The sequence below is a fragment of the Calliopsis andreniformis genome, chromosome 12 (genome assembly GCF_051401765.1).
Source record: "Calliopsis andreniformis isolate RMS-2024a chromosome 12, iyCalAndr_principal, whole genome shotgun sequence".
In the NCBI taxonomy this organism is placed as follows: Eukaryota; Metazoa; Arthropoda; class Insecta; order Hymenoptera; family Andrenidae; genus Calliopsis; species Calliopsis andreniformis.
This window is the reverse complement of record NC_135073.1, coordinates 13,899,984-13,919,614: the sequence shown is the minus strand read 5'-3', so window position 1 is coordinate 13,919,614 and position 19,631 is coordinate 13,899,984. Positions and strand designations below refer to the sequence as shown.

General features: G+C 39.9%; 2 protein-coding genes across 2 annotated transcripts; one reads left to right on the top strand and one right to left on the bottom strand.

Moving 5' to 3' along the window:
- The first annotated feature begins 2,079 nt into the window (after positions 1 to 2,079).
- Positions 2,080 to 3,348, top strand: LOC143185938 (uncharacterized). Its single transcript, XM_076389271.1, has one exon. It carries the CDS (start codon positions 2,080 to 2,082, stop codon positions 3,346 to 3,348), a length of 1,269 nt encoding a protein of 422 aa, XP_076245386.1.
- A 10,438-nt stretch (positions 3,349 to 13,786) lies between these two features.
- On the bottom strand, positions 13,787 to 15,072 carry LOC143186268 (uncharacterized). Its single transcript, XM_076389840.1, has 3 exons — positions 14,606 to 15,072; positions 14,056 to 14,548; positions 13,787 to 13,933 (listed from the first exon to the last, which is right to left on the bottom strand). Exons 1-3 carry the CDS (start codon positions 15,070 to 15,072, stop codon positions 13,787 to 13,789), a joined length of 1,107 nt encoding a protein of 368 aa, XP_076245955.1.
- Between the last annotated feature and the right edge of the window lie 4,559 nt (positions 15,073 to 19,631).

The following is a 19,631-nucleotide window of genomic DNA, read 5'->3' as shown; positions in this document are numbered from 1 at the left end:
TAAGGATCCTATGTCTTGTAGAATTGGGTATGTTTTTTCTGTACATTTTTCTGAAGAAATATGAAGGTGTTGCAGTGATTTAATTTATCGCCTCAGTGTTTTCACGCGGTCAGTGCATATGTAGCCGGAAGCAGAGAATGCAACACGTGGTAAAATGTTTCGCAGGGTATCAAATAATCATAGCAAATCCGTATCGACCGACTTATCCCGCGTTAATGCCTATATTTTACTGTTCACCGCAACTGGCATTAGTGCGCGCGATGTTTGTACGTAATAATGGATCATACGCCATTTGTTTTTGTTCCTTCCCGCCGACAAAATGCTTACGTCAGCCATGAAATTTTGAATCTCCTTCCTCTCTACCTTTAATACAAAAATAATTATGCTGCACGAGTTTCAATTATTTTACGCTGACATTATATCTGTGGCAGTAAGGCAAAACGAGGAAAATGACTCGTATTTTCGATAAATTTCAATTTATCCCTTAATTAATGCCTCTAATGCAGAATCTGTATTTTTAATCAAATACGTGGGTTTCATTACTCATGAAAATTCTTTGTTTGTGGAAATACTTTGGGAACAATTTTCTAAGGTAACCAGAGAATAGTGGAGAGGAGTTCATCACAGAGGATAACGATTTAGCGATGGTTTTCTTGATTGTTGATTGCCTTCAAGCGTCTTTGAGGAGATCTCGACGGACTCTTGTCCAATTAGAGCGCGCTATTGTGAAGGCTGTAGCAGGTTCCCAGCATCCGGAAGATTAACCACAGAGGAATCAGCTGAAGACACTACATGTTCGCGCGCTTAAGTACATTCGACGATGTCGACAGGGTAAATATGGAGTATGGAATCGTAGCGCAGCGAATCCATCAGTGTCCTGAAATTATTTATGGCGATTAACCGAACATACGCCTCCCTCCTGTTAATTAAGTAAGAAGATCAAGGGATTACAATGCTCGTGGAATTGGTAAGTCTGAGGGACTTTTGGACCTATCGAATGTTCCCAAAACTTCATGCATTCTCTAATATAAGGGTAGTTCAGAGGTGTAAAAGTTCTGTAGAATCAATTTTTCCAAATTATTGTCAGCTTCTCATAGATAGATAAGAACATCTGTAAAAAAATCCTACTTTTTTATTTGACTCAGAATCGTTAACACATTTTTAAAGTAGGTTTTGTCTGTTTCAGGAAACATTTTTCTCAAAAATATGCTAAATCTTCATATAGCTATTTAAAATAATGTAAATGTTTTAAATTGTCCCTTGAAGACATATACATTTTACTCGAAAAAGCATTGTGCAAAAGAAAATAAAAGCTGCACTTTTAGAAAGCTTGTATTTTTTAAATTAAATGATTTGTACACATTTTATAATTGATGGTCTCATAACAAAGCCTTTGTCAAATTGTCTTCCCTCGAGGGTATTAAATAAAAACCCACCTGTTCATTAAAAAAAGGCAACATTCGTTTGGAGCCAGATTCATCAGTGATTAATCACACTCGAGCATTTCTGTCTACGCCCGTAATGCATGGCAAGGAAGATTGTTACGCGTGTATTTGGTTGAATCCTTGCTCAGGTAGCAAGGCAGTCTATCGCGAGCACCTACATTCATTAGTTACGTGGTCGACGGGGCGGTGAGCATTTACACGAGCACGCGCCAGAATTCAAGTGAAGTGGTGGCAGCCGCGCTGGCTGGTGGGAGATGGGGGCTGGAGGTACGTCGACCAATGGGAACGAGGATAATAATGAGATCCCGGGCGGAGCGTTCGAATATACCAGACGCGATGCGGGCGACTTTCCGTCAAACGGCGCTCAGCCGTCGAGGGAAGCGATCGTGTGCTAGTTTCCTTGGTAGAGCCACCAGAAGGCCTCGAAGGTCCGGGTGACTCGAGTGACGGACAATAAGAAGCCTCATCAGAAGCAAGGGACTGAAATTAAAGGCAAACCACGCTGTGAAGGAAGATTCGACGAGTCTATGAGACAGAAAGAACCGAAACGATGGAAAGCATTGAAATCCCGAACATATGGTCCATCTAAAAGGAACTCTGGGGCAAGAAGCTTTTACCAAAGGAGGACGCCAATATGTTACACAGTTCTCTGCCGCGAGCGTTCCTGGCTCCTGGACTGAACTACCTGGGCTACTATGGCGACGAGATCCACCAGCATCCGTACAGTACGCCTACCACCTGGCACATCCCCATAGAGAATCCCTCGATCTACTCGAGGATTCCTGACAACCATGTTCTGCAGACCTGGGACCTGTCCAGGTCGTCGACGCCATGCCCCCTGGACCTGTCTCTGAAGACTCCATCTTCGAAAACAGAGGACTCTACTGGACCAGACTCCAAGACGGACCAGAGGATCCTGGATGACTCCGAGAGCGTCAGGTACAGAAGCACCGAGGAGGTCAGTTCTTTAATCGTCGATGACTTCGATACCACTCCTCGAAGCTCATCAGTGCACAGCCACTCCAGCTATGAGCAGGTGCTGCCTAAGAAGGAGCCCCAGCTCCATGAGGCAGCGGAGAACCCATCGAAGTCCTACTACACGCCCAACCCGAAGCTCCTGCTGAGCCCCAACCACCTGCAGTCGGTCCAGGGCTACCACCAGCAGCTCCTGCTGACGCCCCAGCACCACCTGCAGAGCATACAGCACGCGCCAATGACTCCTCCCAGTACACCATCGCCTCCTCAGTGTCCCAGAAGGAAGATCAGAGAGGAGGACAGCAGTCCAGCCTCTACCACTGGCTCCAGGTCCAGTTCCACCGAGAAGCTTCTCCAGAGACCGAAGAAGAAGCACGCCAGGAGGCTGAAGTTCGACGAGGACACCAGCAGCCCCGTCTCTGGGACTGTCATCCTGGGCCCAGACGAGGCAGTGGTCACTGGAGACATCGATCCAGCCTTCAACATCGTTGAAGTCACCGAGGAGGCGAGGGCGGAGCTGGCGAAGATCGAGAACAGGCTGGGCCCGTATCAGTGCAAGCTCTGCAGGCAGTTGCACGAAGATGCGTTCCAACTGGCCCAGCACAGGTGCTCCAGGATAGCCCACGTCGAGTACAGGTGTCCAGAGTGCGACAAGAGGTTCTCGTGTCCTGCCAACTTGGCGTCACATCGCCGCTGGCACAAGCCTAGGCCAGCCAGCGGGGAGCAGTCCTCCTCGGCGACTAGCATCGAGATCCCCTGCACAAGGTGCGATGCTAAGTTCACGAGGCAGGCTGCGTTGAGGAAGCACTTGGCCACGCAGCACCCAGAGGCTAATAACAACGTTCTGCTGGAGGGACAGAGCACTGTGGGTAAGATTGACGTCGTTCAGGTGGTGCCTGAGGGGTCTCTTAACACGGAGATCCCCTGACACGAGTTCCCCGCGAGACCTTTGCCAAGAAGACCGGGACTCTATTGGAGATTCGGGCTTGATCTGTAGAGTGGGTGTTTTTTGAGGTTTTCTTGAGGGGGTACTCAGGTGAGAATTAATTAATGGTTGTCTTTTCGGAGAGATCTTTCAAGAATAGATTTTTATTCGATTTTCTGGGCTGAGATCAATTCTATGAAAATTAATTTTGTAAAATATATACCCTTATTTTCTTTCCTTAATAAACACATAAATTGTATAAGAAATTTCATCTCGAAGTTCTTATTCTTGCTACAATTATTTTAATTTTAAAATGACTTGTTCACAAAAATGTAGAAATTCATGTTCTTCCAAAATTTTAAGTAGAAAAGAATCTAGTAACTTATTTTCATCTGAATACCCCCTAATTCAGTTTTTGCTCCACGAATCTTTAATTTAGGTTCCTTTTTAAGTTCCTCAACATTGTTTCTATGTTTTTTTTATTAGTTTTATTTTGTTCTATTAGATGGAGGTAGAGTTGATTAAATTTTGGTACCATTTTAAAGTTACTTTTTTCTTCAGCAGAATTAGAGCAAGTACAAAGTTAAATATTAGTTATCTTGATTTGTGTACACTGTTTAGAGACAATAATTCCCAGCTACTGTAGAATATTCTGTGTATCGTGGGAATAGAATGAGAGAGTGACGCGAGTTGTAAATTACTGTAAAGTTAGGAAGACAGCAAGATTAATATGATAATGTTGCGTCCGATGTAAATCTGTAGATAGCAAAGATAGGTCGGTTGTGAACCGTAGCTGTGCGTGTACATATCAATTCTCGCTTAACTGTGCCCTGTAATATTTATTTGACAGTACGACACTGTCATCTCTTTGTTAGTTTATGTCGACGTTAATGTATTAGGATAGACACTGCAGTAGAGCCATGCATATGCAAATTAATAGATAGACAGAAGTGTTTGGATAAAGGAATTTTCAGATATTAGAACAAAATGGAACACTTTGAAACTAAAAATATTGGATTTTATTTAAAAAAACAAATATTTTCAGTTTAATACTGCTCCATTTTATTATATGTGAAATTAAAATAATTGGAAGGAGAAGGGGCAGAGTAATTGGTTAGCACACATTAATCAGCACTCTTACTCAAACTAATAATTTTATAGAATTACATTTTTTTTTGTTCCAAACCACCCTTCCCTTAAAACCCTCTCCAAATTCCTCTAAATGCCTCGAATACTGTTTCAACTTCCCTAAAATGTATGTGCACAATATCTCTGTTCCTATCGTTATCTTTATCTCAGGAAGTATATGTGTACCATATATACTTGATACTGTGGATACAGGAAAGTATATATTGTATGTAAATACAACATATCTCTAACAGGAAAAGGCCAGGTTGTTAGAAAACAGTCTGTTAAGATATGGAAGGCTCTACTGTCGTTAGAAGACAGTCTGTTCAGATACGGAAGGCTCTACTGTAGGTACTTAGAACGTAGATTTCAGTTATCGATCCGAGGGATCGTTATCATACAGCTACACATCAAAGACATTAAAATAATTGAGGTTTAACCTCGGTTCAAAAGTATCGCGCCTCGCTGCCACAGATGCGTCATCAATCTAACCAATTGCGTGCAATTGGAACTAGGACTAATCCTGTGGATCAAGTTTGGTGCTGCACTCGTGGCTAGTGTCGGGCAATATCTTTGAACGAATATAAGCGCGTGTATCTAATCGAAACGTTAGTCTAGAAACTCTTAGGTTTAGAACTTTAGCATAAAAATAAAACTTAGGTAGTTCATCTTCGTTAGATTGAACCATTAACGCGAAATTAGAAGGGTAATATTCATAGGGACTTGTAATTATCACTAAATGTCGTATATAGAGAAAATTGTCACTAGGATTTAAATGTATATGTAGCAGTTTAGCAGATCAAGGAAAGATACTGATATACGTAAATTCGTCACTAAATAGGGATGAATTATGGGAATGGTATACCATTTTTGTAAGGATATAAATTCCATAGACACAATCGTTGGTAAGATCGTTTCTGGTGCTCGAATTGAATGTACTATGCATACGTAGGCACATTGCTTCTGTCTTAGCTTTTCGTCAGACGTAGTTCAACTGATTGTCAGTAAATCGTAGCGATTGTATTCTAGTCAAGAAATGATAGAGATATCGTTGTCATTAACTGTAGTATTGTATAATATGTTTAGGTAGAAATATATGTATGAGTCTTTCGAAGTGTTCTCACGCGGAGAACTATCCTGGAGCGATACGACTGAAGAGGGATTTTTCTTAGAGCAATCTTTTTGCTATAACCCCTGATTTTTATATTTATCGACCTGCACAGTGAATATACAGATATTGTTATTATATTATACATTTATACATTGTTTGTTAATTTTTTTTTTTAGTTATTGTGTGCTTCAATGTGTTCAGGTGACTTCAGATGACATTAAAATATTTTTTTGGTCAAGAATAATTGAATATTTTGTGCTCGAGTAAAAGTCACTATAAAAAGCTACTGTAATTAGTCCATTATTTAAATGAATTTTTAAATCGAATCCATTCGTACTAAATTTTTGAATTTTCATGTCATTTCAAGTTACCAATTAAAACACCGCAATTTTTAATTCGATTTATTTTTTGGTTTCGCATTATGCCTTATTCTATTTATTTAGAATAAAAGAGTACAATCTAGTCCAAGAAGATAGAGAGCATGAATGCCCATCCAAGGGTTGTAGGTAGCAAATCGATAGTAGCAATCGCGAGGTATCGAGTAATTATTTATAAGTGTACATTTAAGTCTTCTGATATAAAATACGTAAATCATTTATTAAGACTCGAATTAGAGGACACAAATAGATGCCATAGTCGGAGCAAAATCATTGCAAATGAGAAATAAAAAAGATTGTACCCGATTACCTTTAATAGACAATTGATTCTGTCTCGACTATAGACATTAGAAGCGCACCTAGTGGACGCAGTAGATCTTAATTAATTAAATTCTAGTCGAAGCTAGTCATAACTCTATAAATAAATAATGTATGAAATGAAGTCTGGCGAGGTACTGAAAGATTGAATGAAATCCTGAGACACGAAACCCTCAAAATTACTGTCTACAAGTGAGCTTTATGTAACTTTGAAAAAATGGCACTTAGAATGAGAAGCATAAAAACAGAAAAAAAATAAAAAATGACAGAGCATAAGGATAATTGAATTAAAATTTTTTTACCTTGTAGCATTTTTACTTTTGAGGGTTCGTGTGAGGACAATTTATCAAGATTAATGATTAAAAAACACGTAATTATTAATTATCGTTAATTATCTCGTATTATTGCTGTCGAATACAGCAGCCAAAAAACGAAACCATTGTAAATACGTATTCGTTGAGTTCTTACAAAGAATTTGCCGAATCCATCGTAATAGATGTAACAAGTTTTTAAAAAATTATTTATAGCATTCAGTTAGGCACTCGTTTGTAACTATAATTGGAATTTTGAATATTTTGGAGCAGTAAAGGAATGCAAGGTGCATTCCAAATGGCGTGTTTGCTGGCGAACAAAAAGGGCCCAAGTTTTAAGCTGAAATTAATCAAACAATGTACTTTCATCGTTTCGGTTGTGTACTGATAGAATATCATGATTAAATGTACTTGATAAAACAATTGTAGCTGTTTTGTCGACGAGACACGCAATGGTATCTATAAATATGTATAATAGTAGAGCGTTCGTGCGAGTTTGTAACCATCGCGTACAGTTAGAATTACGATGTAATGTAGGTCCATTTTTTGGAATGTACTTCGCTGTTCATATCTGTATATAAAAGTTTCAATTCTCGCAAATATACATATCTCGAAATCAATCTTCTCCTCTTTTACTTCTCACTTCTCCATTAAACGATTAAATAGACATTTATTCAACCAATTCAGATATTTGATAATCTCTTACTATCTTCCTTTTCCAAGGATACAATTTTTTATTCTTTGTGTTAATTTTTATCCCTCTTTATTAAATTAAATTATTTTTATTTTAATTAATTTCTTAAGTCTTTTAAATTCCTCATTTTTTATCTTGATTTCTCAACTCCTCCTCCATATTTACTTTCGACATAAATTAATTAACATCAGGCTGAATAAACCTACTAAGTAACAAGTTAAATTCCAACAACATTAAACACCTGCAGTTCCAATCCAGTTCCATTAACAATATTCTCAAATACAGATAATAAATATTAATTATCTGAGGACTTCTCGATACAAATTCCCCTCAAGAGGATCAATTTCCATACAACAATCTGAAGTATAAACCTCAAGCACGACTGAAAAGATTAATTTCTAACAGGTCTACTAAATTTCACGCGAAAGAATCCCTGAAATTTGTTCCTCAATGGCGTCCCCAAATCTGCGAATTAGCCCGTCGCGATGCAGGGATGATTGATTTCCAGTTGATCCGTGGAAACTGTGGAAAGATCAATAAAGCATCGGTGGAGAAAAGACGAAGGACCTCCAGCGATGTTCAAGCCAGTATTGTCCAGGGATGATGTCCTTGGACGTTGCTTCGTCGCGTGCCCCTCATAATGCCGCGCAGTATCCATAGAGGAGGGATCGCTGGCTCTGTAATCTGCGCGGTGCCTTTGTGCCTATCGAATAAAGAGATCTGTCGCGCCTTTACCGTTCGATGGGGACCATTAAATCCACCAAGCCGATTTTTTCTTTTTCTCTCCTTTTTTTTTTCGAAACGCCAGGGTGACGAGGCTCTTTGAACCGAGCCGATCGCGAATTCCCCTGTTCTCTTGTCTATGACGTGATTAAGATTATCTGCTGGGACCCAGAAGAGCTCTGCTTACTGGTGGGCTTGGTATGAGTTCATCTGAGAACTTTTCTGCAGTAGACATACAGGGCGTTCGAAGTCAGAGATTGTAAGGGGCGTGGATTACTGTAACTTCGTAAAAGAAAATTAATATATCAAATTCTTGGAGTCATTTTAAAGGGCGAATCCTCTACTAACAGATTCCTAAGTTGAATATCTAGGAAGATATTTCTACACTAGAAAGCAAATGGAAAAGTGAAGATAGCTTTCTAGAAATTGTAAAAATTCAAGGATCTCCAGTTTCCTTAAAAACTGTCCTATTCCACTTGAAACATCTTCATGGAAATTCAATTTAGGGATGTGCAACTAGAGGACTCGAATTTTAAAATGACCCCAAGGAGCTTAATATACGACTTCTTTTCACAAAGTCACAGTAACTCAAAAATTAATAACAGGTATTTTAGTCTAGCGTTCGAGTACTTCCATAAGAGAGGGAATGCTTCAGTCAACAGAAGTAGATCTACGAAAGTATCTCATTTCACAACTTCAACATTATATTTCATTAGTTGTCCAAGAAATATTCTCCACTCTCGATCTCCCCTGCCATTCCCTCGATCCCCTTTGTGCTTCAGGAATTCGATTGACAGTGCATTCGGGGCACATCAGAGGAGCCCACACCCGAAAAGGTCGCGGGTTCAAAAAATCTACTTAGTCTCTGTGGCTGCTGTGTTCCACATCCTTCCATGACGGATTGATCGACAGAGAGAGGTAGGTGCAGACACGAAGAGGGCACACCTTCGAGGTGTGCGCCGTTGCAGGAAGCAATTTCACAATTTTTCTTCGTGACTTTGTCATCTTCGCTTTGCTATTCGCCAAGGCCGAAATACAATTTTCTCGGCGCGCTGGATAAGAAAGTGTCGACGAAAGAGAGAGAGGGAGAGAGAGAGAGGAGCTCTCCCGATTGTAGCACCATAGTCCTTTATTGACGTGTCTTCGAAGAATTTTCAGAATCGCTTTCTCCCGTGGGAAGCTTCCCCTTGCCGTGTCATACGTATTTATCTCCACTTGTCTGTGAGTGCTTGTGTGCGCGTTCGATTCTCTAGTGTGCGTATCATCGCGAGAAATTTTCTGAAAGACTATTTCCCCGTCGATCGAGCTACCATGTAATTCCTTGGAGCTTGAAAATTCGAAAGGTTTAGGTGTGCTGATCTTCGTTGAATTATTTGCTCGGGCTGAGATTTAGACAGAGATTATTTATTTCTAAACATCTAGCTCGTAGGATATGAACTTTTCAGCTTAAAAAAGAAAAGAAATTCCATCCTCTTGGAAATTTTTAATTTCTAGTTTCTTGTCTCTCAAAATATGTTGTATCTCAAATATACTCATGTTGTTATTTAAAAAATAAGAACTAAAGTAATAGAGTACTTTGTTTCTTCATGCTTCATTGTTTGCAGGACTTGTCTATTTTCTTCTTTCAGAGAAAGTTTCGAATCCCCTTTAATAGTGCAAACCTTGTGGCGTGCATGAGAAATCTTAAATGGAATCGCTGATAAATTTACACATCCTTGCGAGGCTCGTGTTAATCTGAACGACTTTTACTGAGAGCGATTTTGAAAACGCTATGCGCCTTACGATTTAATCATAAAGCGAAGCGTGGAAAAGTGTGATTGATTCGCGAGGAGAGCGTGACAGAGACGCAGGCAGTGAGGGGAAGTAGATGGTATATGGTCAGACGCCTGGCGGATTAACATTGTGATATTCTAACCGTTCACGCGCGCTTTATGGGCAAATTAAGCTCGTTACACTTTTTAGAATTTCTAATATACAGGGTGAGTCTTATAACTGTACTATTATAATTTCCTTTAAACTATTTATTGCATGAAAAAATGTTTTAAAGGAAAGGAGTTTGGTGTCGAAGAAATGCCCCTCTTTCCTATGCTTGTCTTAATACTAAACAACTTTTATTTGAAGCATTTCCTCATGCAACAAATAGTTTACAAGGAAATTGAGGCGAAACAGTTGTGAGACTCACCCTGTATGTATGTTGTAAAGTAATTGTAGGCTTAAATAGCAATGCGTTTAATTAAGTATTCTATTGATTCTTCTAATTTAACTAATTGAAAACAGTTAGTAGTGGAGAGGCACTGTAAGATAAGTAGAGTAGAAAGAATAAAACACTGAGGTGGAGTAGAAGGTCGAGTATCGTGCTAGAAAGAGAGCCGAGCAAACAGAAAATGATGCTTTTACCATTAGGTAAACAATCGCGGGTGTAGCGAGGAGCTGTGGCGCAATATCGCTCGGATATCTCGTAAACGACAAACATCTGCGGGATAATAACTGTGAAAGCTTTGGGAGAAGCACGTCCTGGGAATCTTCGCTCGCTGGAACATCGGATTTCTTCGAAGAGAAATGTTCCATCTCGATCGGTTCCAATACCTTCTTCAACCTCTTCGTTCAAGTAGTTGAACATCGTAAATCTGTTGTCTTACAGTCCTACCACTGTGTTAGGATTAAGCAAAAGACACCTAACAGTTTTGAAAGAAACATAAATAAATATATGCTTTTATATTAAAGAGATTTATCTTGAAAATATAAAAATTGCTTCCAGAACTTTCGTTTCTACTTAAGAATTACATATTTCTTGCTAGAAAATATTGAAATTTTTATACTGTCTTCAGCAGTATGTAATACAGTGTAACAGAGACCACTTAAAAACTTTACAAGTTTCTTGTTAAAAGATCAGATTAATGGTAGTCTCATTTGTACATCGAGTTAATTTAAAATTGAGTCAATCACCTTTCAGTCGTGCCGTGTTTTCTATCTCATTTAAGGGTATTAGAGTACGATTGGCCCCCGAAGCCGAAAATTGCTTTGACCCGACCCCAAGGATGTCTCTGTTTGTCACCAGATCTCATCCTTCGACCGTTCTCTCGAAATATCCCCGTGGATCAATTGATTCTTTCGGTAATCTTTCTCCTGGTCGAATCCTCGTATAGAATGTCTATAGAAGACCAAGGGTTTTTCTAGTAATTGAGATAAAACGATCTTTCCCGCAATTAGTATATAACGAATTTTGCTTTTCAATCACAAGAATTTAATAATCTCATACCTCTGCAAGAAATTGACACACAAAAGTAGAAAATGTTCAACTCTCAAATTTCTCACAGTCCTCCAGCACTAAATAAAAAGTCTCACGAATTCAGACCACGGTAATCATCGCTGCGTCAAGCATAGAATATTCTTCCTTGGTAATCCTTCCATTAGGTGGAGCTCCAGAGCCGAGGACACCGAGGATAAATTCCGTGTCGTGGGTTAATAAAAATCACACGCGGATGGAGCATAATTACAGCGGCAGTAGTCGAATGGCGTATCGAAAGAGACACAGGGGGTGGTGAAAAAGAGGAGCGACGTGGGGGTGGTGTGGGTCGGGCACAGCGGTTGGATTCAACCACCCCAGAAATCCGCATTCACGTAAAGGAGGATCAGCCGTGGAAAAGCATCTTACACCGAGTCTACGTAATCTAATTCCCCTGGAGTTCTTTGATACACGCGGCCCCCTCCGCCCGCCCCAATCGCCTACTCGTTCTGCCGCGGAAGAGAGTCTATACAAAGGGAGAAATAAATATCGCGGTAATCTCGAGGATCCGCTATGTGGGACACGCGGATATCTTCGACGTCCCTCTGTCGCGGGTGCGCAGCGGGAAAATGTTCACCCATTTTACTTGGTTTGTCAGGGAGCAGACACGCTCGACCATCATCATCCATCGTCAGCCACAGACTAAATTTTAGACATAAAAATTACAGGTTCACTATGGTAATTATATCTAAAAAATAAGCGGTAATTATATCTAATTATATCTAAAAAATAAGTCGTAGTGGATAATTTTCAAGTAATAATATTGTTTCTCAGATATAATCGCTATATTGAATCTGTCGTTTTTACGTTTGAAATTTGGCTGTCGATTGGGGGTGATGGTCGAGTGACTTATTCTACTGCCGACGCTGGATAGGCGAGTCAGACACAGTGGTCGAGGTAGAATAAGTCCCCATGTCAGAAACAGTGGTCGAAGTAGAATAGGTCCCCATGTCAGACACAGTGGTCGAAGTAGAATAAGTCCCCGCGTCAGACACAGTCCTCTCATTTCAGGTCCTCACATCTTCAAGAATTAATAACTTGGAAAGACAGCCTCCAACATAATCTTATCACTCTCAATTTTCATCTTCTCTCGACTTTTAGAATCACCTCCTGCTACCTTGTATAAATTATCCACCTACATTTCTTATTTTATAGATTACTGTAAACCCATACCCTCTGCATAAAGGAACGAACTATTTTAACTACAATTTCTAGCAACGTACGCTTCCCTAGTACACTTTCCTAAGACCAGTTTCAATAATAAATACGTTTATTCATCAACTATCAGAAAACAAGAGTCATCAAAAACACGCAAGCAATCTCTTAATCGTATCTAAATAGGGGCACCAAAAATTGGACGCAAATAAGGTAGAAAAAGAAAAGACGGAAATCGAAGATGAATTCCCCGAACAGGACGTCCGGTGATGTGCATACGCTTGTTACAAAGAGAGCTATGTGCTCAGAGGAAACAAAAGAGGAGGAGGGGCGAGACAGAGGGGAAGTAATTTCTCGGGAAATCAAAACCATCGGGCGTTCTCGAGAACACGAGTGGATTCCTTTTGATCGGCCGTCGCCCGTTTTCCCAGCGCCCCTCGTTTGAGAAATCGTTGTCAGAACAATGTCTTCCTCCTTCTCGACGCGAGGGAAAATGGTCAAGCGCGCTGGCGTCCCCGTTGGTCGTTTATGCATTTCCGCTCGGCTGGGTATCGAGTACGCTTGTTCCGACTTCCCCCCTTCAAAGGAAACCGCAGCACAGAGACGGTCAGCCTGGTCTAATGATGTGGTCGAACTTTCTGCCAGCCTCGAATCCGACGTGTCTCTACATTTTGATTGTTGTCGCCGCATCCACGAGCATTTCACCCTTGGACACCTCGCGTCTTTTTACGACCCCTTAGTGGACTGCCTTTTTCGTCTGGTTTGCTCTCGGGGACGCTGCATCATGGGGGAATTCTTTTTCTGGGCAACAGGGATTTAATTAAGTTGTGGAAACTGAAGAGGAATAATGGTACACTGTATCTTAACCCTTTTAGTGCCAAGGTAACCATTTTTGGGTATTAGAACACAATGCTAAAATTGTGGCGGATCCCTCCATCTGAATCTACTTGAAAATTCTACTAATTTCTAATTTTGTTTACTGTTAACCCTTTGAGGCCAAAAGTTGAGTAAATATTTTATTTACTATTTTTGTAGTGAATTTATATCATTGAATTTTATTTCATAATATTACTCTCGTGAAAGGGGATTTTTTCATTTTGCGGTGACCACAGAATTGTTTTTTAATACATGTAAACTAGGTAAACATTGATTTGGGAATTCTTGCTATATTTGTTGTTAGGGGGTTGGTACTAAAGGGGTTAATATTTCTGTTGTAAGAGGCGAAGGAATTAGGGATTATTGGGTGTGAATATTAATTAGATATATTTTGAAGTTATCTTGCTTATTAGTACCTTCTTTTTAGGCATTTGAGTGATGTAGGAATTTCTGATTTTGAAGTTACAGGTGATCGATTTCAGAGTCAGAAAATGAGAAAACTGGGGGGGTAGAACTGCTCAGGAATCTGTCATCGTCGGTCTGCCATTGTGGAAAGTCGAACTGATACGTGGAACTGTATTTTGAGGAAGATTCTGATAGTTTCTTAACCTGGATGTCAAGTGTTACCATAAAAAATCTACATAAAACTTCTCTTAATTCAGCTAAACTCAGGAATGAAAAATTTAAACAAAAATCCTATTTATTTAAAAGCAGAGCAAGCTGTAACCTACTTGTCGCCCAGTTTTCCACCTCTTCCTCTCCTGCCTATGCCTGGGCAGGTTCTGCAGCCTCCTCAGCTTAATCTTCACCTTCCTCTCCGTGAGAATCAGATTCTCAGTGAACTTCCTCACCGCCACATCAACTCTCCGATTCAGCGAGTCATCTGAATAACTACTGTCTGTATTAAAATCATACGTAGGCAATAAATCCATCTTCCTCTCCCCACACCTTCGTTTCCCCAAGTCCTTCCTCTTCTCTTTTAAATACTCCTCAGACGCGCGAAAACAATCCCTAGAACAGTCTGTCAAAATCCCAGAATCCAGCGACTCTGTGACGCGTCTCGAGGATTTAGAAAAATTCGGAGTGGAGTTTCTCGGGCAACAGCAGACAGTGAAACAATTCACCACTGTCTCATCAAGAAATTCCCCACCATTCTGACTAATCGCGTTCTCTTCAAACGTCATATCGTTTGACAGAAACGCCTGGTCCAGCGAGGCGTCGAAGCTGCAGTCGCAGGAGGCGTCAGTGTCCACCGAACAAGTCTGATGCGCTGTGTCCAACGAATTATCTATAATGGATTGAAATTTTGTTAGAGAAATGCTGCTGGCTGTGCAATATTCGACCGAGGAGCTAGGCGTGCACTCGTCGTCTCTCATAGACTGGTAGTAGCTGCTTTGGGAGCGGACCAGGTCCAAATTCGAGTAGCGGGAGGAGGAGGTCCTAGTTCGACCAGCTTTGATCGATCGGCTCTTTGGTTCTTCGTGTTCTGTGCTGTTCAACGTCGACTGCCAGACACGGTTCCGCGATTCTTGATACTTCGCCACTGTCAGCACGGATCTCGAGGTCCTCAGGCCCTCCTGAGACATGTGCTGATCGATCCTCGTCTCAGAAGACGTCGCTGAGCATTGATTGCTGCAGGATACCTTCCTTGGCGCCTCGACCAGGTCGTTCTCTATATCGATCTCGTTCACTGAGAAGTACTCGTCGTAGTCCTCCTCTAAACGCTTTTTAACCTTCCCTAGGATCATTATCTCTGAGATTTTGTCTTCGATTAGGTAGTTCCTGGCTGAGTAGCTTTTGCTGGTTCTTGAGAGTATAGGGCTTTTGGGATTCATTGACTTTGATGATTCTGTGTCACTTGTTTTACTGAATAAGGTTGTCTGGTACTTCTTTTTTACTTTGTTCTGGAATCTGTCGGTATTTCTGCTTCTTTTGGCTTTCGAAGGTTTTCCTAAGTGGGAAGATTCATTGTTTTCGTTTGGTGCTTTTGTTGAGTTCAGGTTTGGACTTTCTGTGGCTTGATCTTTCGATTTTCTGGGCCTTCTAGGTTTCGAGGATTCTTTTTTGGATTTTTGTCGAATTTTCAGGGGGCTGAAGTTGGTCTTGCTTTTCCTGTCGTGGAAGTCGGCGTCGTTGACTTTGAAGATGGTTTTGACGTCTTTGGAAGATGACGTTCCTGTTGGTAGCATGAAATTTTCTTTTTCACTGCTTCCCAGGTCTTCGTTAAACTTCTTACGAGACCTGTGTCTTCTGGATGTTTGCACATAGACGTTTTTCTTCGATTTGCGGGCGGAATAGTTGTTAGGACCAAAAATTGCAGAGTCAGACGATTCGACTGTTAAAACTGTGCAGTTGGCGAGACTTTCTTCCATGAAATTCGAAGCTGGTGAATTATCATCTTTCCTAGGGGAAACACTAGTTCTGGGAGTGTCAGAATCAGTATCTTTTTTTACAACTTCATGATTTCTATTGTTATCGGGATATCGTCTGTCAGTTCGGTTTAGCTTATACGAATTTTTCAAAGAAGATTCAAAATTGTACATTTCTGGTGAACGTCGCTGCTGCTCGTGACGTCGAGACGATCGATCCTTGTTACTAAAGCATTCCCTTTTGGTGAATTTCTTTGAACATTTTGAAATGATGGAGAGGAAAGAGGTAAACGAGAATGCTCTCCATTCGCAACTTTCATTGGAACCAGGCTTCCACGAAATATAAAAGTAGCTTCGATATCTATAAATAGTTAAGAATTTTTAAGCTTTAGTAGATTCTATTTTTTTTAATTCAAGTATTTATGAAAAATATATAATATATAATTATCTTTAATTCTTCCTCAAAAACTCAAAGAATCTACAAAAGTACCTTCGAATAATATTAAGATACTGCTGCAAAAGTTTCTTCATCTCCACGATGCTCCAAAATGGCGACTGATTCGCGTTCATCTTATTAGGACGTAAACCAATCGCACAGATTTTCGGCGCTTTAGACACTCGAAAACTGGTGCAGCCATTTCTCGTTTGAGCTTGCAGGCAAGTGTGACACTCCTTGTCACTGTCATTAGCCAAGCATTTAACAAAAAACTTAGGGAACCAATTTTCCTTCGCGTGTGCTCGTGGAAGTGGCCGATCGGTCTGTTGGAAATTACTCTTCAATCGATCGATGTACAGAACAGCCATGTAAATTTCTGTTTGTTCTATTCAGCTTGAGAACGATGCAGAGTGGCTTTTTTTCAGAGAATATTTTCCTGAGGGCAACGATACGAGTTCCACTTACGAGATACTCTATTTTTCAAGGATCTTCTCATCTTTCGCGGCAAGTCTGGCCACTGTCGTTCGTTAACACTCGATTAACCTGACCAGGTTGAACCGATAGTAGCGATTAATTGAAATCATTTCCTGCCACAGTCGTTTGGGTATGTTTTGGAGGTTAGCTCGTGTAAACTGGTGAAATCACATTTTGCCCGTCATCGAGTTTCCAGCCAACCGAACGTGATCCATCGCGACAAATGAATTCGCGACCGCGAGATTGTTGCAGCCTGTCTCCGCTGCAACGAAACTGCGCGCAAATGGCCAGCGGCTCCATTCTCGTATTTCCGTTCGATTCCACACGCGTAAATAATATAATATAACATAACAATACGCTATAAAATACCAATAAAATCGCAACGAGGTCCTAGCTCAGCGAAATACATATTTCGACAGGATAGCTGACCGCTTTTCGCGTCCATTTTCGGTGTTTGAAATACTCTTTCGGACAGGAAGTTCACATTTCTCGACAGAACCTAGTGGAACGAGTTTTCGAGAGAAATATATTGGTAGACTGGATATTTATCTGAATTTATATTTTTTTAAATGCAATTAGAGGAGAGGAATTTAATTAGAGATCTATTTCAAGGAAATGATATTATAAATGTATACAAATTCGTAGTCTAGAATTTTGAGAACGATCAATTTTCGCTGTTTTTTATTTAATATCTCTTAGAGATTAAACTTGAGAAGTTCTGGCTTCTTTAACTTTTCTAGAGAAGAATTTTTTATTATCGAGAAATTTCAATTTCATTTATCTGAACATAATTGAAAAAAAAATTGAGAAATATAACTAAAGAGGCTTCAGAAATATTGAAGAAAAATTGAATATTTTAATAATCGTGAATAAAATTAATCAGCACAATTGCAAAATTATTACTATTAATCAGAGCTTCCAGCAGAAATTCCCACAAAAAAGAAGAGCATTTGCAATAAAATGAATGAAAAAATGAATCGAAAACGGCTTCGTTTAAAACTGGAATCACTGTGCACCGTCAGTGTAGGTATTAAACAGAAAAATAAATAAATCGACGCCCATAGGTGGTTCGAACGCGTTAAACAAGCGGGAATTAATTTACGTTCTGGCAAAGGAACATGGACCACCAGCCTCGTTGTAAGGGTATATTAAATACGTGTACTAACTACCTGCGTCACGTGATGAAGCATTCCATTGCACATGACTTAACATTACGACGATCGTCGGACGGGGAGCGTCACAGAGGGAATTTCATAGCTCTCCATTAGCTCCTTCGCCAGCGCGATAATGGCTCTTTGATTACAGAGACGCAAATGCATTTAGCCGATGCATCCCTCCAGGCTATTCCACATCATTCGATACACGCTCGATCCCGAAATTATTTGGATGGATCATTTTTTTGAGCTTTCGATTGTTCCTCTACTTATTTCCACGCTTCTATAATCGTTCAATATTATCGAGAAACAAGTAGATTATTCATTTTTTTAAAGCGAGGCAATGTGGAGTTTTGTCACGGGACAAATTTTTGTCATTTACTCAAATTAATTATTAGAATAATTGAGAGAAGTATTTAAGGAGGTAATGAAGTCACAGTAATTGGAATGTTAAACTTGTTTTTAGAATATATTTTTTTTCTTTTTTTTATGGTTTAAAATTTGTTGATAAGTCTGATAAGAAAACTAGGGAAATATTTCAGAACTAAATTAGTTATAGTTAGGAGATATTAAAATTACATAGAATAATATCTCGAATAAATATTTATCTACAGTGATATTGTGAATAAATTCTCATTAGATGAATATTTCATTCACACAGGTATTAATAATTCATTAGCCCCTATTCCAACCGATTCCCCAGCAATACTCATCTAGAATAATTATTCGAGTTAAACTTCTTTCAGTCGACTATCTCACCCACCCAAAAACTATTCAAATAGAATAATTTTCTTACCCAATTCCTTCTCCATAAATTTCGTTCCATCTCAGTTCACGCAAACAAGATATCCACTCGTGGATAACGTGGCACAGCGATAATCAAGCTTTCAGAATCACGAAAGATAGAAACTATCGCGAGCTTTACTTCCAAGTGATTCATGGCGAAGCTAAGAATTTCGGACATTTCGTGACGAAGCAACAAGTGCACGATGAGAATGGGGAAGACGGAAACGAGGGTGCGAGAAGGGGAGGGGGAATGAGAGAAAGAAAGGGAGGCGAATGGAACACGATGAGAAAAAGGTCGCGAAGTAGTAGAGGCGAGGAACAAAACCGACACGAAGCCAGCCCGCTTTGACAAGTGTGCAAGGGCGCTCTTTGTTTTACAAGTTGATCGTGTCAGCCACGAAACAGCGTGCAAATAATTTAACAAGCTCCCAGCAACACGCGAAACCATGTGTCCCCTGAAGAGACGTTATAAAACAAACATTAATAAAATATTCATCTTAGCACCTCCAGATATAAGTACATAACAAACAAAAATTAATAAAAGAATCCTTTTTGAAATACACAGGTGCACAGATTATTAAACTTACTCTATGAAATCCTTTCACCAATTTTTCACACTCATCAACCCCATTTTTACCTTACATCAACTTAAATATTAAGTAATTCCATAAATAATATCTCATAATAATTCAAGAGTTAATATTCACATTTAAATATATTTAATCACTCACAGACTGCAGCTCTCTAGGACCATTTTCCACCTTCCAGATAACTTTCCAATCGTTTCCTCAAGAAATGTCAGCTCATCTGAACTCTCAAGTCCATCTAGAACCTGAAACAGAATATTAAACAAAAACCTACATTATCTAATTTACATATCCCAAAGTATTAACTTCTCCCTTTTCCCTGATGACTTTCTTTCCGTACTCCCTAAGTCTGTACCATAAAATCGTCGAATCTACGCTCGATTCCCTTTCTTTTTTCCGCGTCCAACGCCGCGGAGATTTCTTCGAGACAAGGTGGGGAGAAAGAAAGGCCTTTTCTCACGATATGCAACATTTACCGAGGCGGGCACGAGGCAAAGCGTG

Excerpts from the sequence above, each read along its gene's own strand:
- LOC143185938 (XM_076389271.1), top strand. The coding sequence starts at position 2,080 with ATGTTACACAGTTCTCTGCCGCGAGCGTTCCTGGCTCCTGGACTGAAC.
- LOC143186268 (XM_076389840.1), bottom strand. The coding sequence starts at position 15,072 with ATGATCCTAGGGAAGGTTAAAAAGCGTTTAGAGGAGGACTACGACGAG. Across the intron at positions 14,549-14,605 it reads CAATCCATTATAGATAATTC|CTTCGACGCCTCGCTGGACC; the intron begins GTTGGACACAGC and ends CTGCGACTGCAG. Across the intron at positions 13,934-14,055 it reads GGTGGAAAACTGGGCGACAA|GTTAAGAAACTATCAGAATC; the intron begins GTAGGTTACAGC and ends CTTGACATCCAG.